The sequence below is a fragment of the Cynoglossus semilaevis genome, chromosome 9 (assembly GCF_000523025.1).
Source record: "Cynoglossus semilaevis isolate Cse_v1.0 chromosome 9, Cse_v1.0, whole genome shotgun sequence".
In the NCBI taxonomy this organism is placed as follows: Eukaryota; Metazoa; Chordata; class Actinopteri; order Pleuronectiformes; family Cynoglossidae; genus Cynoglossus; species Cynoglossus semilaevis.
In genome coordinates, this window is record NC_024315.1 from 7,640,195 (window position 1) to 7,667,144 (window position 26,950).

The 26,950-nt window shown below is 44.1% G+C and overlaps 1 protein-coding gene across 1 annotated transcript in view; it reads left to right on the top strand.

Annotated features, from left to right (window-relative positions):
* Positions 1 to 26,950, top strand: part of slit2 (slit homolog 2 (Drosophila)) — a 74,988-nt gene that overhangs the window by 4,619 nt on the left and 43,419 nt on the right. Inside the window, exons 3-4 of the mRNA XM_025058215.1 lie at positions 1,593 to 1,664; positions 9,861 to 9,932. Coding sequence (XP_024913983.1) covers positions 1,593 to 1,664; positions 9,861 to 9,932 — 144 coding nt within the window. The remainder of the gene's footprint in view (positions 1 to 1,592; positions 1,665 to 9,860; positions 9,933 to 26,950) is intronic.

A 26,950-nucleotide genomic window follows, 5' to 3' on the forward strand; every position in this document is an offset into this window, starting at 1 on the left:
CCCCCGACTGGTTGCCACCATCAGTGACTAAACAGTGTCAGCATCAGACTCCTGCAGGCCTGCAGCTGCCGCATGCAGCACTGGCTGCGTGCTGTTGGGCTTCTTCGCTCTCTGTGTCCAAGGAGAAAAGCAGCGACACCTGTTAATGCCCTGGTGTTAATCTGCCAGAGGAAGTGTCAGGGGCCGCTCAGTTTAACCACAGGGCCCCGGGCCCAGGTGCTGCAGTGATTAACACGCCAGTGAGGAAGTGATGGAGGGTAGAGAGGACAAGAAATGGAACTGGACACATGAGGGGAGAGGGAAGAAGGGGAGAGGGAAGAAGGGGAGAGGGAAGAAGGGGAGAGGAAAGAAGGGGAGAGGAGAGAAGGGGAGAGGAAAGAAGGGGAGAGGAGAGGAAAGAAGGGGAGACGAGAGGAAAGAAGGGGAGAGGAAAGAAGAGGAGAGGGAAGAAGGGGAGAGGAGAGGAAAGAAGGGGAGAGGAGAGAAGGGGAGAGGAAAGAAGGGGAGAGTGAAGAAGGAGAGAGGAGAGGAAAAATAGGAAACGAGACGAAAGGAAAGGAAAAGAGAAAAAAATGTACAAAGAACGGAAAGGATTCAGTCAAGTAAGAACAGGTTTCCTACCTGTGATAGATCCGGTGAAGGGGCTCTCGGCGCTGGGGGATAACCTGCTGTGGACGTGTGTGTGTGTGTGTGTGTGAGCCATTCACCCCTTTAAACTGAATGTCAGAGAATACACATATTTGGAATTCCTCCAGAGATTATGTTCTTAATGTGTGTGTTGTGTGTGTCTGTGTGTGTCTGTGTGTGTGTGCGCGCATGAGAGAGAGAGAAAGAGAGAGAGAGAGAGAGAGAGTCATGCTGTTTCCTGTGGGCTCACATCTACCCGAGAGCACTCTCAAACACACAAACACACTCAAGCATTTTCAATTAGGGCTGTAACAGTTATCTTGATTAGTTTATCTGAGGCACACACACACACACACACACACACACAGACCACTCCTTTGTCATAACCAGTGACATTAAAATGCACTTCTTGTAGACAAAGCAACTTGAAGCTGCAGCCTGGTCCTCGGGGATCTGCGTCTGTGTGTGTGTTGTGTTTTGGTGTGTGTGTGTGTGTCAGGGAGGGTGGGGTAACAGCCAGTAACTGCTCCTGGTGCAGTTGTGCTTGTGTAAGTGAATGAGTAGTCACAGCTATATGGTTTAGATGGGGTAAATTGGATGATGGATGAGTCGCTGTCCAAATGATGGGCCGGGTCTGGAGTCAGTTCAGCCTCTCTACCCAGCTGCTGGTGAATTGCTCTCTCCCTCCCTCTCTCTCTCTCTCTGTCCTTGTTCCCCTGTGTTTTCCCCTGTTTTTCACTCTCACCTTCTCTTTCCTCAGTCCACACTCTGTGTCTGTCTTCAGTCTTCTTACACTTTTCCTCACCTCCGTTTTCTCCTCTCTTTCTTGTGAGTGGTCTCACACCCCCCACACTGCCCCCCCCTTCACCCACAGTTATGACACACAACATAAATCGAACAACCCTTTTCTTCCGATTCTTCACGTCACGCTCTCACCTCATTGTGTCGTTGTTTTCCTCTTTCAGGCAATTAATGGAAAACAAAATCACCACCATTGAAAGAGGAGCCTTTCAGGACCTGAAGGAGCTGGAGAGACTGTGAGTACTGGTGTTACTACTGTCACAGTGGACCTTCAGTACTCCATAAATGTTACCCATCACAGCACATACCGTCTTTCAGGAGCAGGCTACTCATTTATTTGCAGTACTAGTTTATTTGCTGGAAGAATACATTTGTATTATGGTACTGTAGACACTGGTGACCTTTGTCGTGACTTATGGTATGTTTCATTTTGAATCTTACTCAAAAATAAATCACAGAGGTCACCACTGCGGATGATTCACACACTGTTATCTGAACATTTTATACTTGAATCCCGCTTCTCGTACATTTGTGGAACCCCGATGCTACACTGGCTCTGATTGCTAACATGCAGTTCAGTGTCTTTCCTCCGTGGAGCTCACAGCTGGATACCAATCCACTCCTACTGGCCGTAAAACAAACTCAGTCTCAATCAGTTGATGTCAGAAATTTTCCTTTTACACATCGGACGTTTTTATTATCTTTTTTAAACCTGGCTGTCAGGATGGAACGTCAGTTGTTCCAGTCCAGGACATTGAGACCGTATCACAGCTCTGTAGTGCCTGGGGGAGGTGGACGTTGTTATGGTGCCAGTCTGGAATCAGTGGAATTCAACATCCAGCCTACAGGCAATTTTGGCAAAATTAAGTTGTATTGTCTAAAAATGAGCCAGACAAAAGGGTGAGGGGGTGGGTGGTGGTGGTGGTGGGGGGTGTACCCTGACTGCTGAGACGTCAGGTTTTTTCTTTTTTTTTTTTGTAACTGTCAGCCTGGCTTTATGTGTGAACACTTCATATCTGCTGGGTGTGTGTGAGGCGTGCCTGCCAAACAGTGTCTTCCTGGAATGTTAGCGACTGAGATGAGCTTTAGAGAAAAGCTTTTAATTAAAGACATAAAAATCCTGGCTGCTTCCACAGACACACAGCTTCATCCACCTGTGATTATACACAAATGCATTTACAGGAATCAAATACATTTGGGGTAATGCTGTAATTAGATGCATACATTTGAATGCAGCGGGTAATCTTTTTAATAGCTGTTTATTGAACAATTTCCAGGAGTTGTCATTACATAAAGAATGGAATATCATAATTCTACATCTGGTGCTGTCTCTCCATTCACCCTTCAGTCTGCTAGATTTATGGCTGCCCTCTCTTGGCTGAGCTCTACAGATGAAATCGGCCGTTTCTCTCGGAAACCCTTTTGTCCAGCTTAGCATTTGTGCGAATTCCTGACCAGAGGTGTGGACAACGAGGTCAGGATTCTATTGTTTCTGGTGTGGCTTCAATGGTATATTCTAAAAAATGCCCCAGATGATTCTTTGGTCTCTACTAAAATTCCCTTTATTTCCTCAGAGAATGACTTTGGTTTGACTTGTGGACAGAAAGGGAAAGAAAACAGAAAGTATAGAATAAGGTTGGAGGTTGGATATCATTGCGCCACATGTAACTGACAGCGCCATCATCTGTCTCAAAAGCACCGTTGGTGATTTTTTACCATCGTCATGTTTGTGGCCTTTCTTAAAGACGGCGAGGACGCCACTTGGTCTGACCCCTAGTGGATCATTTAGTTGTCATCACGTGCATGGACCGGTCATTGCTGTGATGTCACCTGGTCACTGATGTTATAGACGACGGGCTGATATAGTAGAAGTCTACGTAGACTATATAGACTACTATAATGCTGTAGCAAACATCAGTGTGCTACAGCTAGCTTCCTGACCCAACATGACATCTTCTATTTTATTGGCTGTGCTTCTCAACTATAATTCAGCAGCTCTGGCGTGACATGTTCACAAACACAAAGATAGAGTTAGCCATCAAGGCCCCCAGCGGCCATCGAACAAAGGCACATGTCCGGAATCTTGAGTCTGGGGGCTCATTTCAAAGGCTGGGGGGGGTGGCAGCTAAGGGCCTGCTGAGCACTCCTGCCCAGGGGAAAGGACCCTAAGCTGGGCTGACGGATCCACAGTGATTGCCCCCCACAGGGATGGAAAACAGTTCCCCCTCTCATGCTTTTTTGCGACAGGGCCCGCGGGGGGGGGGGGGGGGGGGTGGCAGCTAAGGGCCTGCTGAGCACTCCTGCCCAGGGGAAAGGACCCTAAGCTGGGCTGACGGATCCACAGTGATTGCCCCCCACAGGGATGGAAAACAGTTCCCCCTCTCATGCTTTTTTGCGACAGGGCCCGCGGGGGGGGGGGGGGGGGGGTGGCAGCTAAGGGCCTGCTGAGCACTCCTGCCCAGGGGAAAGGACCCTAAGCTGGGCTGACGGATCCACAGTGATTGCCCCCCACAGGGGTGGAAAACAGTTACCCCTCTCATGCTTTTTTGCGACAGGGCCCGCGGGGGGGGGGGGGGGGGGGTGGCAGCTAAGGGCCTGCTGAGCACTCCTGCCCAGGGGAAAGGACCCTAAGCTGGGCTGACGGATCCACAGTGATTGCCCCCCACAGGGGTGGAAAACAGTTACCCCTCTCATGCTTTTTTGCGACAGGGCCCGCGGGGGGGGGGGGGGGGGGGGGTGGCAGCTAAGGGCCTGCTGAGCACTACTGCCCAGAGGAAAGGACCCTAAGCTGGGCTGACGGATCCACAGTGATTGCCCCCCACAGGGGTGGAAAACAGTTACCCCTCTCATGCTTTTTTGCGACAGGCCCTGCGGGGCTGGGCAGGGCAGGGTCAGGTGTGGGGCAGTAACTGCTGGGTATGGAGGAGGGGTAGATGGTTGAAGGAGTTGCGGAGGAGATAGGTGTGTAACAACACACACACATGTATACACGTAAACACATGTGTGGGACAGACACCCTGGTGCATTCACTTACCCCCATCAGCTGCCCCATCAGGGCCTGAGCTGCCTGTCGTCACCGCCCCTGCCACCCAACACGCTCCAGGCACATCTTCTCCTCTGTCAAATTCTCTTCAATTCCGCACCACCTCGCCCTCTTTCTGTGTCAGCCCGTGTTTGTAGGAGTGTCACACATTCTTGACTCTCTCCCTGTGGGTACGGAGCAGGAAAGAGAGGAGTTCCTCATCCTCTTGTCCCTCCCTCGTGTTTGACTGGTTTATTGCCTCTGTCCAATTCAAAGTGTGTGATTGTGGAGGAGATAACAGCCTCGGAGATGTGGAGAGAAACACAACAGTAATTACAGGTATTCAGATGATAATGTCAGAGAGCGGCAGCGACGCAACGCCTGTGATAATTAGCCTTTAACGGAGTGATTACCACAGCAAAGATCGTTTTAACACCGATGCATTATCGTGCCAGTGATTACAGAAAGTGAGGTGTATCTGTCAGCAGCGATTACGGAGTAGATAATTAGGTCTCAAACCAAGTTATTCTGGTGCAATGTGTGGCCACAGATAATCGTAACAGTGATCCCAGAGAGTGGGGCATGGACTTTAAAGCAAGGAAGTGGATTAGTGGCTGATAGATTTATTCTCACTGATCATTTCTGGGTTTTTTGTTTGTTTGTTTTTGTGGTTTTGTTTTTTTTTTTTTGGCATCTGAGCTTCAATAATCCACACTGCGAGGGCACGGAGAAAGCCATTTTTATTCTGGCACTTATGGGCACTTATGTTTAAAAGTCACTCGTGACAAATTTCCCCAGGTGCCTCTGTGTCTGTGCTCCACTCTGCAGCAGTCTACATTTGTTATAGGTGTTGGTAGGCAACACTAAGCACAGTGTTTAGAGGAAAACATTCCCAGTCACTCCTGGAGTTTGGGTGATAGCAGAGGAATTTGCTCAGGTTCGGTGAGAAGGCTGTGTTTCTGCTCTGCTTTGTTTTAGGGTGTGGGGGTTATCTGTCATCACTGCTTCAATATCACATCAGATTAGACTGTAGGAATGATCATGGGCTGTTGTCCATGTAAAATGTAACCGACTACACTGACGCCAGGTTTTTCTTTTTTTTTTTCCAACACCCACAAACGAGCAGACACGATGGTCAGTGCAAATGTGGTTTTTCTTAGAATAAACAATTTGTATGTGTTCAAAAAAAAAATCCACAGGGTTTGAGTAATAACTATGGTAACAGGACCAGTCTCCTGTTTGTCTTTGTTTCAGTATGTGATAAATTGTTAGTGCAGCGTGGCAGCAGTGGAGTAATTGGTTTTTGTGGTGGTTTGTTGATTCCTGGGTTTGTACGAGCACACAGCCTCACCGCCGCCGCCGCTACGACACATTAGGCCAGTGTGTCTGTGTGTACTATGTCTGTGCCGTTTACATGTGTTTATGTTCAAGATTTGGCACATCACTTTTGCTTTGAAGGTGTTGGCGTGTGTGTGTGTGTGTGTGTGTGGGAGCTTGTGGCCCACCAGCATCTGTTAATGACTGCAGGGATTATCACTACACCGCAGTGTGTGACATTAGCTTGTTTGAGTCACACCACTGCTTCATTCAATCTCCCTTCACTTTCAGTCAGACTGAAACACACACTTGTTTCTCTATGCCAAGCTCATACGCTTAATACATACCATAGCCACTTAGCATAACCTTTAGCATTTTACTACTTAACCTAAAGTCTTAGCTTTAGCTTTTCTGTACGCATCAAGTAACAATGAATAAATGACATAAAATTACAAAAAAATGTATGACTCTGGCACAAATAAAAAAAATTTAATTTTGCACCTCTAAGGTGGGCCCACCCCATAGTTTGGGAACCATTGGATTGTAGGAACATCAACCTATTATAATATAATGTTGTTTTTAAGTCATATGGTAGCTCATGAAATTGTCCTCCATTATAGAGATACCAAACCCTTTGTTATGTCCATGTGGCTCCAGTATCCAATAGAGAGTACAGTTTATCTTTGTACAGTACAACTGCTGTTAAATAATGCAGATTATTATTATTTATTACAAGTTTCCATTTTGTATTCTGACTTACGGGTTGCAAAGAGAAGGTAGAAACCCTGGATTTTGAAGTGCCACTCCTTATTTCCCTGAAGGGAGCTCCTGAGGGATTAATAAAGTTCTATCTACATCATGACATGCATTATTCATAACACAGTGCTGTAAGGGTCCTCCATCCATTACATAAACTGAAAAATAAAATAATGGTCACAGCAGCGTCAGATGACTGCTGTAACTCATTAAAATGGATACAAACTTTCCTGCAGAACCAGGATCAGGATCATGTACGTAAATCTCCGGAGACATGATCTTTAACGATGACGTTAACTAAGTGCATTGGAAAGACGACAAACAACCCGCGGTTTAATCTCTACTTCATTATCTCCGTCTCCTAGTCTGACAGCACTGCATCTATTTTAAGTGGATGAGATCATAGCCGTGCTCTGTCCTCCTTTCCACCTGCCCACCTCCAGCGCCAGCACCAGCAGTTTCCCAGTGGAGGTCTGGACTATTACTGGGTGCTCATGACTGGGCAGGACCTGCAGAGGGAGTGAGTCTCTCTGCAGGACCACGCGGGTCTGTGAGCCGCCTGAGACGGCGCAAACGGCAGAGCGGTGAATAATTTAGAAACATCATTTCTGTGGGGCGTTAAATATTAAAGCGGCCTCTGATGTGACCATGGAGTGTAAAGGTCTGCGGATGATGTGCACGTCCACGTTCACGGGCTGCGTTTGGGCACTTTAGGGAGACGGAGAGACAAACAGATGGTGATGTTATTTAAGGAGAGGCCACTCTGGCTTTTTGAGAAGCTGAAATGGTTGGAAGACAAGGGAAGGCTTTAAGATTTTATTATTGTGCTGAAAACGACTACATGTTTTTATAGTATATAAAAACACACACACATATATGTTTAGTAAACAAAAACATTTGGATTTTTGCCATTGGAAAACCTTTGTGTAGTCTTATGTGCTGACTCTCATCGTCAATCTGCCGCAACGGGATTGATTTATGTGTGGATGAGACAGATCATGTGACAGAGCTCGTGAGGTCTATGTGAGAGTTACAGTTATGCAAATCAATATGTTTGAAGAGTAAAGACGACATTCTCTGGGTTCAGACCTGAGTATAGATACGGTTTAAGGTCAGGACTAATGTCAAAAACACTTGTTTAGATATTAATGATGGTTTTTGGATGTAGATTGATGGATCTCAATGAATCTAGAATTTTCCTAAGGTTTTTATTAGCAGTTCAGTTTGGTCTTAAACATGTCTGAAAATAACTACCGGTTTATTAGCAGTTCAGTTTGGTCTTAAAAATGTCTGAAAATAACTAAATGTCTTTGTGGTTGTTCTAGTCTATACAGTCCAAAAATGAAAAGAAAATCCTATAATTTAGTGATTATATATGAAATAATAAAAGTCTTTTTTCATCAACGTGCTTCAGTTCAGATAAGAGGGGACAGAGGAAGTGTGTTGTGCTGCAGAATTGGACAAAACTTTTATTAACGGTATTTATTTTATCCACTAACCCTTTACATGTAACACTAAGCTCCACTCAGGGACCCACAAACCTGATAAACACTGGTTTAGACAACGTCCAGAATTTAGGAGGGAGACGTTTGTCTCCGCTTTCATACCTTATAAAAAAATAAAAATAGATTATGATTATAACGTGAAGCCTCAAAAGAAGACCAGAAGTGCTCTAGTGGTTTTGGAAATCACACTGTAAGAATAGAAGTCCATGGAAAACAAAAGAGACATTTTCAATTGATTTACAACATCCATAAATCTCGTCCTTTTTCGAAGACTACTTCTTTAATGAAACACGATGTCAGTAAAGACCATAAACCATAATGCAGCTGTGGTTCCACTGAGGCTGAGTTATGAGACATCAGCAGACTTTATAAGGTCCACTTGTCAATCATGTGCGCTGGTCACTCATTTTCACCATCTCCTGTCAAACTGTATTGTTTTATTTCTCTTTAAATGCTGTATTATTTACTGAGAACCTGAACACAATAGAGGCCACACTGAGGAATATGTTGTTAGAACTCTTGGTTCAATTCTCATTGTAACTTTCTGTGTGGAGTTTGAGTTTTCTCCCACATGTACGTGGTTTAGTCTAAACTTATGGCCCCCGACCTTTTTTCTACCAAAGACCATTGGGACTCCACTGCAGTCCGCTGTGGCCCAGTCCTCGGACCGGTACAGATCTGTGAACTGCAAGTTGAGAACCCCTGCTCTAAACTGACCACAGGTGTGATCATTATGGTCTTTCCAGGGTGTACCTGGCCTGCTGACAGCTGGGATTGGCTCCAGCAACCCTGCTGAGGACTGAGGTTAGATGGAAGAATAAACACGACGTATATTACGTGTATTAAATGAAATACAGAGTCAGATCCACGGACATAGAGCAGACACTGAACCACAGTTGTTGGTGACAGGAAGACTTTTCTGGACATTTAGTTCAGAAACGCTGCTGCAGAGTCGGGAGGATCTTTCACTCATGTCTCTGTCTGAGAAGAAGCTGAAGTATTTAAGGTTGGAGCAGGTCTCCAGGGGATGAGTGTAAGTCAATGTAACGACCTCTGAAGTCATAGAGACCAGCCCATGACTGTGTGTCTTCATATGTGTGTGTGTGTGTCAGGGTTAAACTGTTTCAGCAGCCTTTCTCCTCTGATTCACACCAAGGTTCAACACACCCCAGCACACCAACCTCTTCACTCCACTCAGCCAGGGTTAAATGATTGCCCCCAGATTATTAAACTCACCCGAGCTCTCTTAACACCTCTGTTTGTCAGGGTGTGTGTGTGTGTGTGTGTGTGTGTCTGATGACGGGTTGTTGTGAGTTCTTCTGCTATGAGGGCCTTGTTTACCCAGTGGGGTCCTTTTCACACATTCGGTAGCCCGGCCAGACTGCCTGTTTGTTTTTCCCACATCGTCTCCTCTTCTCTGCCTTTGTGGTTTTTTTTTTTTTTTTAAAAATCCCCCCCCCTCTCCTCCCCAAACTCCCCCAGCCTTCATCCAAACCCCTTCTCTCTTCTTTCTCCCCACCTTCCTTTCACCATTCTTGATTTTGCTGTTTGTCTGGCAGCCATGTTGAACGCCCTAAATCAGGGGGAGACTGGAGTCTGTTTTGGAGAATTTGTCCATGAAAGTGTGTGTGTGTTTTCTTTTTTCAGAGTGTGTCCATCAATCCTTCAACCTTAACATTTAAAATGACATAAAATAATTTCATATGCTTATCAGGTTACACCAATCTCACTTAAAAAAACTTAATTATATGGACACCTAACCACTTCAGCCATGATGTCTGGAAACGGACGGTAGACTTGCTTTTTCTCTAATTTATGTTTTGTTTTTTCAGGCGCCTGAATCGCAATAATCTGGCTGTGTTTCCTGAGCTGCTTTTCCTGGGAACAACAAAGCTTTACAGACTGTAAGTGCGTTTTGAATTTTTTTTTCCCAGTCATTGCAACCTAAATCCTGTGTGTTATTTACTGAAACGTTACACCCCTAATGAAACTGGGTGTCTTACATGGCTCAGATGAGGTTGGTCTGTGTACGGAGTGTATAATACATGACTGCACTGAGGTGTTGTTGTTTATAGTGATGTGAAAATCTGCCTTTCTTAGTGACCACGGGTTTTCTTGGGTAATGTAGTGAACGGACCTCACCATAGAAGCCAGTTCAGGAGTTAATGGAGATTAGCACTCCAACAGCTGCTGCCCTCTGAGAATGTTTGTGTGTGTGGGTCTGTGTGTGTGTGTGCGCGCAGAGATAAGAAAAAAATAGTGAAAATGACAAATAAAAGACATAAACAAAATGCTCAGATCTGGGGTCAGTTCCCACACGTTTGTCGTAGAAGCACCGTCCGCCGGTCATTTTCTGTCTGGTCGCCTGGACTGCAAACCAAGCTGTGAATTTCCAATCCTGTTGGGCTGGGCTGCAACGCTGCTGAAACTGTGGGAACCGACTTCCCGTCATGGTCATTTGCGGTCACAGGGAATAATTATGGTTCCATATATTTATATGTGTGGCTGAATATATTTATCTAAAACAATATTGAAATGCTCAGATGATCCACAGAGTGTGTGAAAGTTGTTTATGTTCTGTGGCTGCTACAGCGGTTGGCTGGGCTTGACCTGTCGTGTCCAAGGGTGTGTGTCTGCATGTACGTAAGTGTTTCTGTGTGTACGTTGAAGACGGAGGGAGGAGAGGAAGGAGGGGGAGAGAGAAAACACAGAAAGGAGAAGGAGAGAGAGAGAAATTTCTCAAGGCCGAGAATTTTGCTTTTTTGCATTTTGCTCACCGCGTGGGTTGAGGTAAAAATATAGTGGCTCTCTGCTCAGCTGTTACAGAAAGTGGCGTGTGAGTACAAAACGTATGTGTTTATGTATCGGTCCCGAAAGACTGTGTGTGTGTAGCATTCTTGGGTGTGTGTGTGTTATTGGTGTTTAAATTCTGATTCTTCCACACGAAAACGTTGAACGGCTAAGTCAACAAAAGAACCTGCCAAGCTCCTACTGCTCCGTCCAGGAGGGGGGGACGTATGGAAGTCATCTGGAATGTAACAGCAACGCACGGTGGCTAAGTCAATATTGTGGTCGGCTCGGTCAATATTAAATTTATGTCCACTTCTTCACCCCCCCTACAGCGCTTTTGTATTTTTAGAAAACACAACAAGAAACCCCTGAGAACGTCTGACGTGGAATTGAGTTTTATACCGAGGTCAGAAGGTATGTGCGAACTGCACCGAGTTTGGTTTTTGCGACAGTACTGCTATAAATGAAAACTGGTTTAACCTGCTATTATCAAAATGATGTTTTCACTTTTTTTGGGAGTTTGGAAAATATGTGTGTGTGTAAGAGAAGGACAGAGGCTGTTGTGTGTCTTTAAGTCTCTAGAGTTTCCATGATTAGATTCATTAACTCTCCTGCCACAAGTTTAACATCAGTGTTAAACCACGATGTTGCCACCCAAAGACGGTCCTGATAATTGAGGATGACAGAAACGGTTCTTCACCCATCACTGACCCTGCATCCAGGGCTGAAATTAGTCCAGAACTGTCTGGTACTGCAAACTACTGAAAGAGCCAGTGGTGGAAAGAGAAGGGAGCAGCTGGCTGCCAAAACCCACATTCAGATCTAATCACTGTCCCACCGTCAGCAAGAAAACACATCTTCTAATGTAATGCCATCTGAAACAACACATTACGTGCTCATCAGTGGCTTCAGAGCCACGCTCAAATGCATCTTCACCCTCGGTGCCGTGTTATAAATGCTGCGGGACAAATCCCAGCTGGCACGTTGAGAGGATATCCACAAATCGGGCTTTTTGCAATCAATATCTCGCAGGACAACAAAAACACAAACAGGACGAGTTGTTGTTTCTCTGGTTGCTCTCATCGCACAGCGCTCACACGGTCGGCGCGGTTCATTTACTGCTCACTGTAGGCACACATCTGGAGACACCATGTGGTTGGTGGATCCCCAAAACCTCCCTTTCAAGGTTTCTGTCTCTCTGACACATATGTGGACAAACACACACACACACACACACACACACACACACACACACACACACACACACACTGTTTCTCTGTATTAGTGAGGATCCCAGCTGTGACTGTTTGCTCTGAGACAAAGAGGGAAAAAAAGCATCTTGTCAATTTGAACATTGGATCAAATGAAGAGAGTTCATTGGAATGACCCTGTAGAAACACCAGACTGTGTCCCAGTAAGGCGTGGTTTTATGCCAAGTCTTCACTTATACCAGTGATTCCCAAACTTTTGGCCATGCACCCCCTTCTATAACCCAACTGGGTTGACACATCCCCCAAATTCCCCACATCTTTCTTCATTATAAAGGCAGCCTGTGTAATCATGCTTGACTGACCAGAACACACACATATAACACAGATGTCGCCTGCATTTATTTATTAATTCAAATGTCAGCTTAGATTTTATGTTTTATGAAGAAAATGTTTATTTATACGTCTTTATTGTGTGGAAAAATCCCGCTTTAAAAAAAAAAACCACTCAAAAACGATCATCACGTTTTATATCGTGCACCCCCTAGTGGCAGCTCAGTAATCCTAATCTGTACAGTCCTGAGCCGAGGTCGGGGTGACAAGAAAGACTTTTCTGTTTGTCTCAGTCTTTGTGTGTATTTGTCTCATACACACACCTCAAATTTAAATATTTCTTCGCTGTGTGTTTTTGTTTTTCTCCATTGTTCACATGTGTTTTTCTGGTTCACACGGTCATGTGTTGAGGAGCTGTCACATGTCGGAGATCAGCAGTTGGGCGTTGACTCGCTAAATTATGAACTGTTTAAGGTTCAGGTCAATTTATTTTGTTTTCTTCTGGTAGAAATGTAAATAAAGCAGTGGGTGGATCTTCCTCACTGGGGGCGCAACAGCCATAACAAATAACAGGGCACGGTAAACAAAGAAAATATATATACATATATACTTTAACTTTAACTTCCTGTACATTTCCTACATGTTTGGACAGGAATGTTGAGAACGTTGAACCACAACATCGTCGTTTCACCACTAACCCCAGTTAAATCCTTCTTTACAAGTGAGATTTGTTAACAGTGAAGGCAGACTAGGACTGTCTGAGTGCTATGCTAGGACGGTGTAATGTTTCAGCTAGCTGCGTCAACCTGATTTGATTTTTGTATGCCAGTACTTTGTGGGCTGTATCCTGACACATGGACCGGTGCCTTTACTGGATAGAGAATACAGTCATTTTGCAGATTAAATCATCTTCAACAGTAATAACCAATAACATAAAAGAATATTATGTTGTTGATTCTGTATATCCTCTACCCGCAACGGCCCTCAACCCTATAGTTTAGAACCTGTCTGTGTCGCCACAGTGTGTTCTTTAGACTCAAATCATTGTCTGTCACAAGTTTTAATCTGCTAAAAAAAAAAAAAAAAGAAACTGGAGGAAGAGGCTTCATCTGCATCACAATGTTTGTTTTTTACATCAGTCAAAAATCTGAGAGTTAAATACAGTATTCACTCGTATTGAAGTAAATCTCACTTCATACTGTACTTTATACTCCCACAAACACATCGTTCTTTTCCCTCCTCTTCCTCCTAGCCTGCATTAGCATTCGCCAGTTTTTCTGTGATTTTGGAAAAAAAAAGGCAGAGTACAGTATACGATATACTGCCGCTACATTTGGGTGTGTGTGTGTGTGTCTGCATGTTGGGTGTGTGTGTGTGTGTGTTTGTGTGTAATTGTCCCTAATCCTCTGCTAAACGGTGCCCTGACAAGGCTTTACCAGGCGGCATTGTTGCTTAGCAGCCTCAGAGGTTGTGGCTTTGTCTCCTGTGAGAGAGAGCTTTTCTTCGTCTTCGTCACATACGGACACAGAGAGCGAGAGAGGGAGAGAGATAGAGAGGGAGAGGGAGAGAGAGGGAAAGTTTTCCGAGCCTTTCACCAATTAACTATCGCAGTGAGAGGAGTAGGAGGGGAAGAAAGGAAAGTAAAGGGAGGTCAAAGGTAGTAAAAATGAAAATATCCCTCAGTAAATAATGTTTCTTTAATTAAGATGGCATCTGGTGTTTTTCGTTGCCACAGCGACAGTGACCTCTTGGCCTAGCCAAGGTCAAAGGGCAAGAATGTTTCAATTAAAACATCTTTAGTCGTGGTAATCTACAGAAAAAGGAAGGAGGAACGACCTGGCCGTCGGCCTCCGCTAACATAACGAATGTGTCGTCCGTCAGGATTAAGTTTGGACAAAGACAGATGTTTATTCTGTTTGAGTCTGCCCTTCTGTATGTATGTATAGAGTATACAGTGTGTGTGTGATAAAGATTTATATGAATGTAGAATAATTGTAGTCCTCTTGTTGGACTCTAATGGTACAGCTGAAAAAAGAGTATTTTTGAATCAGACACGAAATAATAGAATGAATAAAAAATTATATACACGTTAGACTGTTTTGGTTGGATTTTTTTTTAGAAAAGGCTGACAAGACGAGGCAGTGAATGAACAGATATTAAGAGATACAGAGCAGTTGTCTAATTTGATCTCAGTGGAGATTTGAATGGAAGGATGTTTGGCCTCTGTGTCGCAGGAAATGCAAATATTCACCACTATATCTGTCCAAGGAAATGAAGTCAATCCTCTCCAGCCTCAGCCCTATGTTGCAATACATGTCCATCTGTCCTTCTGTCTCTCTGTCCATCTGTCCATCTGTCTGCCTGTTTGTCTGCTCTCACTCTTCTAGTTTCTTCCTTTCTTTCATTTGTCCAACAATCATGGACACACACGGCACAAAAATGTTTAGGCATTCAGCAATACTTCCATTTCCTGAACCCCCCTACCAACACCCCCCCCTCGTTTCTCTGAATGCATCAACAGAAATCATAACCACACACACACACACAGACACTGTTCTTTTCATTGGGTACAAAGACATATTGTGGCAGGAATGGACTCTTGGATGGTGCAGATGATACGGAGCCAAAGAGAAAAGTGACTTGATTGTTCTTTTTGGGCCCGACTTTCTGACTTCCACAATATTTGTTTACATGAGCGTTGCGTACACATGACGAATCAAGACGTTGGTGCGGACCGGCGGTGTTGAGGTGTTGAGTGACAGTGAGTCACTGGATCAGCATCATATGAATCACAGGGCCGCTTATCTGAATTGCTCAAGGCCGCTAATTCCTAAGAAGTGATTTGCTCATTCAAATCCAAACACAATGCCGTAATTCATCCTGAAGTGACACGGAGGAGGCTGACTGGCCAACTGGCGTTATTACGAGGGTGTCAGCACAAAAGATTATGTTATACAGGCAGAATATAGAGATGTGGAAAAGAAAAGAAAAGAAAAACACCCTGCATGACTAGAACTAACTTGTTCCTTCTATTTCAATTCCCCCCCCCCCCCCTCTCCACCCCCCTCTCCCGCTCTCTTTCCCGCTCTCTCTCTCTCTCTCCATCTTTTTTTTAAGAATAAGGAATAACCTGCACCAGTGCACACTGTAATAAAATCACCTCTGCCTCCAGCCTTCGACATCGCAGAATCATTTTTGTCTCTTCCACATGCACACACTCATCTTACTACTGGAAAAAAAAACATGTACACAAATGTATATGTGCATTTATTCCAAGTGGTGGCGCAGTGGCAGTAAGATACTGCAATGCAGCAGTTAGAATTTATAGTGCTTTAAGAAAGGAATCTCCAACTAAGTTATATATACTTATTTACTATATATATATATATATTTATATATATATATATATATAAATATATATATATATATAGTGTATATATATATATATAAAAATTAATTAAGTTAGTATACGGTATACAGTTTTATATCAGCTTATATTATGGTTTGAGCTGTGGCTGTTTTCGAGCATCATTGTAAAAATAGTTACTTCAAAGTAAATAATACTGCAAAAATTACTTTAAACTTGAGAAAGAAAAAGTAGTAAAATACATTTCAAAACAGGAGAATGAAGTTTCCGGGACTGCAGTGAAGCTTGTTTTTCCTCAACATCAATTCTTAAAACAAGAACTTTGACTGAAATCTTCATTTTTTTCCAAATGCAGCTCAATTTTTCACAGTTGATTTCAGAATGTGAGAAGTTCAGCGCCCCCAGGTGAAAGGTGAGGCAGTGCGGATGAGATGCCCACAGTGACAGCCCTGCTTTACTCATCACGTTACAGACGGAGTGGGAGTTACAGCCGCGGCGGGAGACAGACAGGGGGCGTGGCTTCAGCGCCGGTGAATGACGGCTGTTTAAAGACAGATTAGAGACGTGTTTGCTCTGTTAAAGAGCGTGGAAAAAAAGGCACCGAGAGGAATTTACCAGGGTGAGGACAGAAGTGTTAAATCCAATGTGAGAAGAAAGTGGAAGAAGGGGTTGAAACCCAGGGGGCAGAGAGAGTAGGGAAGCCAGGGGGGAGTTCATGTGGGACGGATAATGGGGGCGGGGGGGTATGTCAGTACTGTAGATGACAGGTAGCTGGAAGCATGGAGCCAACATGTCTGTCAGAGAGAAGAAGTGCCCAGGTGTGTGTATGTTCATCTCTAGGTGCCAGCAGGAGAAGCCTACCTGGAAACAGACACTTAGAGCAGCAGCAGCGTGTGTGTGAATCTGTGTGTGCGTGAGTGTTTACAAAATCAAAGCACTTCCTGGCCGTGCTTGTGTGTGATCACGGGCCAACGTGTGCGGTAATGCCTCCCCACAATTCATCTTAATGACACCCCCCCACCCCCCTTCTTCTCCTCCCTCTCCTCACCTCGGTCACCTCAGCCCCAGTCTTTGACTTAATAATGTGAAGTTAAGGCTGCAGTTTGGCAGCACACACTCATCAGGAGGAAGATCTTCTTTTTTTTTTTGTTTCTCACACCTCATTGCTCTCCCCCCTCCGTCCCCCTGCTGTGATGATTAGTCTCTCCAGATAGCGTACGAGTATGGATCCAAGTGGCTCATTGATGGATGAGTTGAGCCTGGCTGCTGAATTATGGGAGGGATTATGGAATAATCAGGACAATTCTTCATGCAGTGGTGACTCTGTGGCCGCTGCAATCTGCATGAGTTTGACCGGGTTTTACTGAAATGAAGCTTTAAAAATATTCTAATTATTCAGCTGTTGGTTTTATTGTCACGGGTTTGGAATTTACTACAAAAGCAGTAGGAAAACTCTACAGGTTTGGGGTTTTAATGACAACCGAACCAAGATTCTGCTACGTGTCTGGGCAGGAAGGGTTTAAAGTCACTGATGATGGAATAGTTGAATTGTTTCAGCCCAATAAATCCTTTTAATCATTATGTACTTGGCTCCCTGTTGCATGATATGATCACACAGTCACACAGATATATACAATTACATATATGCACAAACACACACAAACACATAAAACACATAAATAAATGTGTATATATATATATATAAATTCATAAGAAGTCTGTCATGCATTTGAAGCATCATTCTCCCCTGATTTGTTTCTGGAGTTGGTTAAATGCCCAAATTATTTGGTTGAAAAACTCCATTGATTTTTCCGTCCTCGTTTGTCTCTGCGTCAACCTTTTTTAATTACGACAGAGGCGTCAATTTCCAAAATTGTTAAACAAACAGAATGGTGTTTTGTTTTGTTTTTTTTGTCAGTGCCTGAAACAAAGGTCTACAGACTTCAGCAGAGTCAGAGTATTGACTCCGTCTCTGTCAGTATAATGAGCTTTATTTTCATAACAACTTCATTTTTTAAGTCTTCTTTTTTTCATTTATCCTAAGGTTCCCCTGAGACTTTTCTTTCCCTGAACCTACCACCAGATACACGCTCTTACATTAACTGGAACAAGAGCAGAAAGCAGGAGTCAAATGAGAACCAGAGAGGGTCTCACTTCATGTCAATCAGTCAGCAGACCTAACATGGCTGTCTTTCTCTGCCCCTCACTCCCTCCCATCTAATCTTCCATCTTGGCTTTGTGTCAAACTGCCTCGTCCAGTTTCACAATATCTTCCCCTTCGAGACAGGCAACTGCATCCCCTCTCTGGCTCCATTAGTGCCACTCCACTGGCATAGCCAGCATTCTCCAGTGGGACTGTCATCACTGGCCACTCTGTTGGCACCCTGTCACTCTCCAACCACCACAAAAGAAAGCCCTCACTCTCCCTCTCAGCCTCTCCTGCTCACTTGGTGTTTTTTCTCTTCCCATTTTCCTCCCCTCCTCGCCCGTCTCTCCCACTCTTCCTTCACTTTCCGGCACCCCCCCTCTCCCCCACACTATCCTCTCCCTCCTTTTACCACTTCTGCCCATCTCTTTCCTCTTGCATCAACACATTGGTTTGGAGAGACTTATGCAACACACTTATCCATGGTAATGGTGAGGGAGGAGCCAGAGGAGGACGCTGGGAGATGACCAGTGATTCCAGCCCGTTGTTGCTCACAGGTTTAAAGCCTTTAGAGTGTGTTTGAAGTGACCACGCTGACCTGAGCTCATCAAACACACACTGTGTAAATGATGTGCAGCAACAACACCCACTGTCCCCATGAGCAAACTGAGAACTGAGAAATAGTTTCAACTCCGACTCAGAGAGAGTTAGAGTGCCAGGATTAGAGTTGGCCATTCCGTGAGGAATTTCCATTGTGGAGCAGCATGTGCATTGGTTTTGGTTGGAACGTCGATCATTCTCTATGGAGTTTGCATATTCTCCCAGTGTATGGGGTTTTTTTCTCTGGTTTCCTCCCACAGCCCAAAAACATGATGAGATTAGGTTGAACAGACTCTTTATATCAGTAGATCAAGGGACGATCAGGATCAAGTTCAGTTGAAATAAAGAAACAAAAGTATAATTCGGTGATGTGCAGTAGAGACCAGGGTTTACAACCCAGAGGTCGGACACTCCAATAGAATAAAATTAAGTAAACATTACATTTTTGTCTAACATTATTATTAAATGCTTATTTTGGAATCCAGTCATTGGCCAGATTGGATGGTAATACTGTAAGAATTTAATAAAATTGTCCCAAAATTTTACAGCTACATGCATTTAATCAGTACTCCAACAGATGATGTATATTTAAAGTATGTTTAGTTTATATGAGTGAATATATATTTAACATGTTCATGTTCACTGAATATATATTTAACATGTTCAGTGTAGGTGGATCACGGAATATATATTTAACATGTTCAGTGTAGTTACTTTGAATAGCAGCTCCCAGACCAAAACAGTGTGGACGGCCCTTTGACCGTTGTTATGACTGTGAGTGTGGTTGTTTGTCTTTTAGTGTCCAGTTCCTGACCTCTCCTGTGGTCAGCTGGGACTCAACACTCCATGGTGGTAGATAATGAATCTAAAACTCTACTGTAGTATTTTCTTTTCTGACTGCTGCTGCAGGACATTTTCATCCCGTTAATAAAGCCGTGCCAGGAAACCTCACTGCTGCTCCTGCCCCGGCTGCAGCTCCGGCTGGAAGCCTCAACAGGACAGTGGCGCTGGGGATGAATGAACAGATGAAGTCATAGAAAGAAGTGAAAGAGAGAAAACACATCAATGTGTCAGAGCGTAATGGTGTCAAACAGGAAACAATCTGCAGAGGACAAATGGAGAGACAGTGAAAGCGTGTGAGAGCAGAGGGTTCCAGATAGATCAGCAGCTCTCTAATCACAGGTTTAGACTCAAACTGTGTGTGTCTGTGTGCGTGTGTGTGTGTGTGCGCGACCTTTTGATGACGGGTTTCAGCCCGTCATTATCCAATTACAGTTTTCTCTCATGTCTACGGTAACACCACACTTCCCGTAATTGGACGGCTGCTCTTAAGAGCGCTGACCTCTGAGTGAGTGTTGGGAGAAGTAAACACACACACACACACACACACACACACACACACATACTTGTGTGCAAAGTCGCCCACACAAACACAAACAGATATATAATAAAACAGGGAATGACAGGAAGATTTGGTGTAAAGTGGGACAGAGAGAGTGAGCGGAGGAGAGCGATCAGATGAGGAATGCACAGACAAGTCACGTCCTATCATCTGTCACACTTTTCTTCCTTTTCCGTTTATTTGTTTCTTTTTTTCTCTCACAGTAATAACAATGGCAGGGTCTCATCTGCTTCCTCGCTTCAACACCACCTTTTCTTCCTTCCGTTCCACCTTGCTCTTCAGCTCGAGTGTCTGACAGAAGTTAAACTATTGTTCTTCCTGTTCTTTCCTCTTACAGAAACCATACGATGAGTGGGTTTTTTTTTCTTCCTCCTAAATATTTCACACTCATGGAAAGTTCCACGTCTTTTCTTCTTTGTTTGTGAGTGGGCATTTTGCCTGATTGCGAAACAGCCCAGAGGACTGGAGCAGTGACAGTACGGAGATCGACCAATCAGACGTTGTAGATGATGAATTAACTCCAGACAGACGGAACAGATCGAAGACAAGAAACCTTCCTCCTCCACAGGTTTCTTCCTGCTCGAGGGGTCAGGGGTGAAAAACATCAGGGTCACCTGTGAAGCCACTGTTCATTGGCTGAGAGATTTATGAGTTCACGGTGGAATTTTAACCATTTGTTTTCTCAAAATCAAACCTGAATGAATGGATTTTAAACAGCAGTCCAGTTTGAAGTCGTCATATTTGCTGATTGTTTCCGTACTGTCGCTTCTTCTGTCACAAGTGTCGTCCTTTGTCTACATACATGTTGATAGTTTAACACATTTAAGTAAGATTTACACACTAATACCACACACACACACACACAGACGTACTATATAATGTAGATTAAAAGAGGTCGAAGTGAGAGAATGAGGAACCTCAGGCTATGATGTCAGCCTGTTTTACTGCACTCATAATTACAAGCAATGCTCCGGGTGGGTGGGTGGGTGGGGGTGTATGAGTGTGAGTGTGTGTGTGTGTTTTCACCAGCACATAAGATTCCTGTCAGAGTTGCCTTAGTGACTACCAAGGTAACAGTTGGTGTTTTCCAGACATCTCCAGCAGCTGAAGATATCGAGCTAAATCTTTGTCCGGCAGAACTAAACACTATGACGCGCCGTCGTGGAAGGAAATATCGCGTCGATCTTTCTCAACACCTCGCTTTCCATAGAGTGCAGACAGAAAGTGTTGACCCCTGACTATAAACTACATCGAGGAGCAGAGCGACAAATTTGGTTCTTCAAAAACTTTTTTTTAACCAAAAACCATCTGATCTGGTTAATGACAAACATTATCTTTTCTGAAAAAAAAAATATTGATACAAAAGTAATGTTTACATTTAAATGCATGAATTAATTGCGTCTGATAAGGCGTAAAAATACAACTATTCATCTGACATCTTTGAAGTCACTTCTTGGACGTGTGTCTCCTGAGTGATCGATGATGACATCACCGCAGCTCACGGTGGCCTTCAACTACACCAGCAGCAGTAAAACCGACCGCTGTGAGCGAGCTGCAGGCTGAAATTCTGCCTGTGTGTAGGTGTGTCATGCCCCCAAACAACAGTAACAAAATTCTTTTGCTCGTCAGCACCTGGAATACAGAGAGTGGGAGGAAAAGAGAGGATGAAGAGGAAGGCGTTATTAACTGCAGAGCAATACTGCCTGAAAATGTGCAAGTTCTGACAAAACCACGAGGAACAATGACGGTGTGTGTCTGAGTACCTGTGTGTGTGTGTGTGTGTGTGTATGTGTGTGTAATCCACCAGGTCATAAGTTCAGCCTTTAAGTTTGCTTTGAAAACTGATGAAAAAAATATATAGACTCAGTCTGAATGAAACAATTTATTTTTTAATTTCACTCAATCATATTTTTTCATGATGTACCTTTAATTCATTAAGCTTCACTGGAGCCAATTAGAGCTGCAGATATTGGTTCATTTATGGTCCATTAGTATTGTTACAATGGAACATGTGTAAAATGATTGTAATCCAAGAAAAAATCCCACATAAATTCCAGAATATTTCAGCTCGACCCTTGGTCAGGGGTCACCACAGGGGATGTCGTTTTTTTGCCGTTCCAATGCAACCAACCTGGAATGTGTGGCCTGGGTAGTATTGAACCTGCAACCTGCTGTTGGAATGCGGGGGTCCTAATACCGTAGAGATTAATTTTCGTTTTAATTACGTTTTCTTCACCTTTGTCCTCTCTGTGTTGTGTGTTTTGGCTCGTCAGCGTCTGACTTGTTAATTATTATTTAGCCGTCAGATGTGATGATCGCTGAGCTGTTATAAAAGTGAAAAAAAAACAACAACAAACTGATTTCCATGTTGAAAACCACTTTCTGAAAACACAAGAACTCACTGACAAACGCCTGACAAACGCCTGACCACTGTGTGAGTGGTTTTATGGTTCCCAGCTGTCTGGACTTTTCCTGATCCGGGCCTGTGCACTGTCACCGTGACACGGCTGCTCGTGTGTGTTCCAGGGCTGTGCTGACCGGCCAGGAGAGGCTTTGTTTTTGCGACCTACTGTAATGAAAAAGTTGAAAGATGCTGCAGCGTGAGTGTGCGTTATCAGAGCACGCTGACTCCGTCTTAAATGACTTTTTTTTATGACAAAGGCTTGTTGCACAGATGCTTTGTCTGAACAAAGCATTGATTACTCTGAGAAACAAGCTGCTGCAACAAAGCAGTATGTGGGAGTAGTTAAGAAAAAGACCAAAGCTGTGCAAAGTGGAGATGGTTTATCACAGCAGCAGCAGCAGCATCAGCATCAGCAGCGGCAGCAGCAGCAGCAGCACAGTCAGAGGCGTCGGGGCGACGCTCCTTCTTCCGACATAAGACAGTGCATGTGATGCTTTTGGTTAAACTGACAAAACTACGAGCTTGATATTTTCTTTTACTACTAAAGACTTCAATGTTTAACAAATGACGACCTTTTGTCGTGAAATACGCTGAAATGGGCAGGATACAATTAATAGACTGCAGGAAACTGGAGCCGCGGCTCGTTTTTGCAGTAGCAGCGTGTGCAATAATCCAAGAGCGTCAGACCATCAGCACCCGTGAATGATACAAGACATCAAATTCCACTTGTGCATGGTTTTGTATTTTATTATTTTCCTCCCACTGTAACCTCCGGGTGCCTCTCTACCTCTCTCTTTCTTCCTGCTCCAGCCCTGCCGTCCTCTCTCTGTTCACTCTTAATAGCTCAGTACTCAGCGCTGAGGCCTTCAGCTCTGTTATTCACAGCTCACTGATACAAATCCTGCTGTATGTGCACGCTCCTGTCTGTGTGTGTGTGTGTGTGTGCTGATTGTGATTGATATGCATTAATGATGTAAGGCGAACAGCCATTAAAAGCTGGGAAACTGTAAGCACTGCCTTGAGCTGTGACTATTAGTCGGAAAGTTTCCGGTGCTGGCAAAACACAAGGGACTGCAGTGGCAGATGTTAGAGAGGGGTGTATGTGTGTGTGAATGTGCATGTCTGTATGTGTGTGTGTGTGTGTGTCAGAGTGTGTGTAGACTACCAGTAGCAGGTGGTAACTTTATTTCACCCCTCTGGCCCAAACTCACAGTCACAAGGGATTTTAGGGTAATTTAAAGCTCAGCTGTTCCTGTGCTGAAACTGTGTGTGTGTGTGTGTGTGTGTGTGTATATATGTGTGTTGCATATGTTTGTCTGTTTTAGTGTACACATTTTGTTCCGACATGCGCAAGAGAACCTTCAAGGACATTTGTTCCTTTGCAAAGAAAATGTTTTTAATACCATGTTTTTATTTAAACAACTTTTTTTAAGTTTTTAAATGTTCTCTCAGCCAGCACTGACCCGTCACACTTCACCCTTCCGGGTCGTTGAAGTAGTGAAACTCAAGTGTCGACTGTTTTCCAATTCAGAAACTCAAATGAGATCATTCTTCAGCCTCACCTTTTGCCCAGAACTCATTAAAGCTAAATGCTAATCTAGTGATGTGGAAACCAAGCTGCAATCAGCAAACAGGCTGTGGCTCTGGTAAATGGCCACAGCCTCAGGTTTCTAACCCAGTCCTGCAGACGGGCAGGTCCGCTCGGCTCCACATAAATAAGGATTTGACAAACTAAGAAACGACAAAGTTGGCCGTTACTGAAGTGACCGTGGGCACAAGAAAGGAGGAGGGAGTTCGTTGGTTTTTAAATTCTCTTTTCCCGGGGTCAGTGACACAGAAGCTTTTAGTCGCTGCTGGAGTCACTCTCTTGCAGCGCCCAGTCTAATTGGTTAGCGACGTGTGATGTCACAACGCTATCGGTCTGGCAGCACCAACGCCATCCTTCATCCTTGTCCTCATGTCAGCGTTTCACAGAGAGCGTTTGTTGTTTATATTCATGAAAATGAAAGAACAGTCCAGTGAGATCGTGACGGGTGTTTTTAATCATAATTAGAAAAAGAATAATAATTAGTTGAAAAAATATTTTTATCAGTAATATTTTTTTTTATCAATCACTAGACATTTCAGGCGGCCCCACACAGGGTCCACACCCCAAGGTTGAAAAACACCAGATTAAAATATGTAGGATAATTGTTTTCTTGTCTGTGAGTAAACACAGTCGTAGTCACGAAAAGACCGTGGAATAAAACTCTGGGGTGTGTGTGTGTGTGTGTGTGTGTGTGGAGGGAGGTTACTAGAGTTAAATCAATCCAATGGTGGTCCATGGTTTTTTTTTTTTGTTGAACTTGTAGGAAACCCTGGATTTATCCTGGATTCCTGATGCTTCAGTCTGATGACAGTCAATCTGTCTGTCTGTCTGTCTGTATATCTGTCTTTCGGTCTGTCTGTCTGTCTGTCTGTATATCTGTCTGTCTGTCCGTCTGTCTGTATATCTGTCTGTCTGTATATCTGTCTGTCTGTCTGTCTGTCTGTTCGTCTGTCTCCATGTCCTCCTGTCAGTGAAGAATGCTGCACCAAAAATAACAACACACTGTCAGACCTTCTCACATGGCGTGTTAACTTAACAGCTTCACACAGTGTACGGCCGTGCTGTACAAGCCAAACAGAGCCAGCGCCTCCGCTCAGATCTGTTTCCTATTTGCAGATGTGGTTTCTGCAGACTTCCATTTACTCCTCATAATTAGGATTCGCTCGTGAGCGCCTGGAATGGGCTCGTCCCTCGCCTCGTCCGTTCAAGTGAACGTCTTGTCACTCAGAACTCAATGAACCTTGTTTGCGGTGCTAATTTATTACTTCTGATGTTGCTTTTCTCCCCCACCTCCCCCTCCCCCCTCTGGACCACACTTACAGCCCTGGGGGACCACTTTAGTGACCTATATATGGTATGAAGCATCAGAATCCCATCTGAACTCCCTCTGACGCCCCAATACAAACACAAACACACACACACACACACACACAGATAGCGTACGCTGACTTTCCCTAAGGAGAAAGGCTGTCGGACTTTCATCCTAAAAACATAATGAGGTGGACATGCATTCATTAACTCTGCAGCCAACACACACACACACACACACACACATGGCCCAATGACAGAGGAGACGATAATGGGCTTAGAGCAGCAGAGCCTCGTGTTTGTCATAATCTGGTCATGATACAACACTAATCCACCTCTAATCCACGGCTCATCTGAAAGAATCAAACTGGGATTACTGTTCTGTCTGTACCTGTCTCCATTATCTGTGTGTGTGTGTCTGTGTGTGTGTTACTGTATTGTGTTAGAATCCCTGCTATCATCAGGTTTTTCTGGTGATCCAAACAGACCTGGGAGTACTGCATGTACAGTATTAGTTTTTTTTTTTTCTGTCTCTTGCGTGTAGTAAACCCTCTGTGTACACAGTGATTAACCCTCAGTCACCAGTCGTCACTCTTTGAACATCAACCATTTCTAAATAATAATACAGTTGCGACCAAATGAAATATGTTTCATAGAAAGCTGTTACATCCCACTGTTTTTTTTTAATTGTTTTTTGAAAAGATATGTTTTCCTCATATCATCTGACACATTCAAATATATGATGACATGTTATTTTGATCCATTCTGACCTCATATATAAACAGTGAGTGGATCTATCTCCGTGAATGAACACACCATGAACAGCTATGGTCCTGGTGGAAAAATGAGCCGACTGTTGACTGGATTTTGTAACACAAGTGAATGTTCCACCAAAGGTCGACAGTATCAGCTGCTGTAATGGCACGGCTGGGCCTACAGCAGCGTGGATCAGGTTCTTCTGGTGCCAGCACAGACAGACAGCCGAGGATGCTAACACAGTGTTCTGCTGCTGTTACATGGAGCCGTCGCACAAACGTGTTTGTTTTAGCATGTGTCAAATTGCAAATCTTCAGGCTTCAGAAAAAAAAACAAATAAAAAAAGGAAACCAAAAACCCCATAAGGGACCCCCCCCCCCCCCCCCCCTCACCCACAGACCCCCAGAGCAGACGCACATAATGTTGTGTTCAAAAACAAACTGGAAACTGTGACATTTAAGGAAGAGCAAACAAACAGAATTCAACTGTCTCACACACACACACACACACACCGCTGTGGAGCAGATGGTCACTGTGTGTGTGTGTTTACGCTCGGATGACCGCCTATATGCACGGTTGAAATTAACATACTAACAAGCTGCCTGTGCATATGTGTGAGAGTGTGTCGATTCTTGATTACCTATGTGGGCTGGGGACGGCAGCTGAACCTGTGTGTGTGTGTGTGTGTGTGTGTGTGTGTGCATGTTCAATAACACAGGCTTCACTGACCATCACTGACCAAACCTGCCGCCGCTTAAAAGCAATGGCCAACTCATCAAGTCGTCCCTCGGGGTTAAGAAAGATGAAGAAGATTGAAGAGCGATAGAAGTGCAAAGTAAAGAAATGATACAATCAGGAGTCAGTTGAATGAAAGATCCAACTACATCAAAGACTAAATGATGAAGGCAGAAAGAATGGAGCAAAAACACCGAGAGGAAGCGGTGGATTTAAGGATTGAAGGTGTGAAAGGATTCAGAAGGAAAACCAGGGTCGTAAGTAAAACAGAGAGGAAGGAGGCAA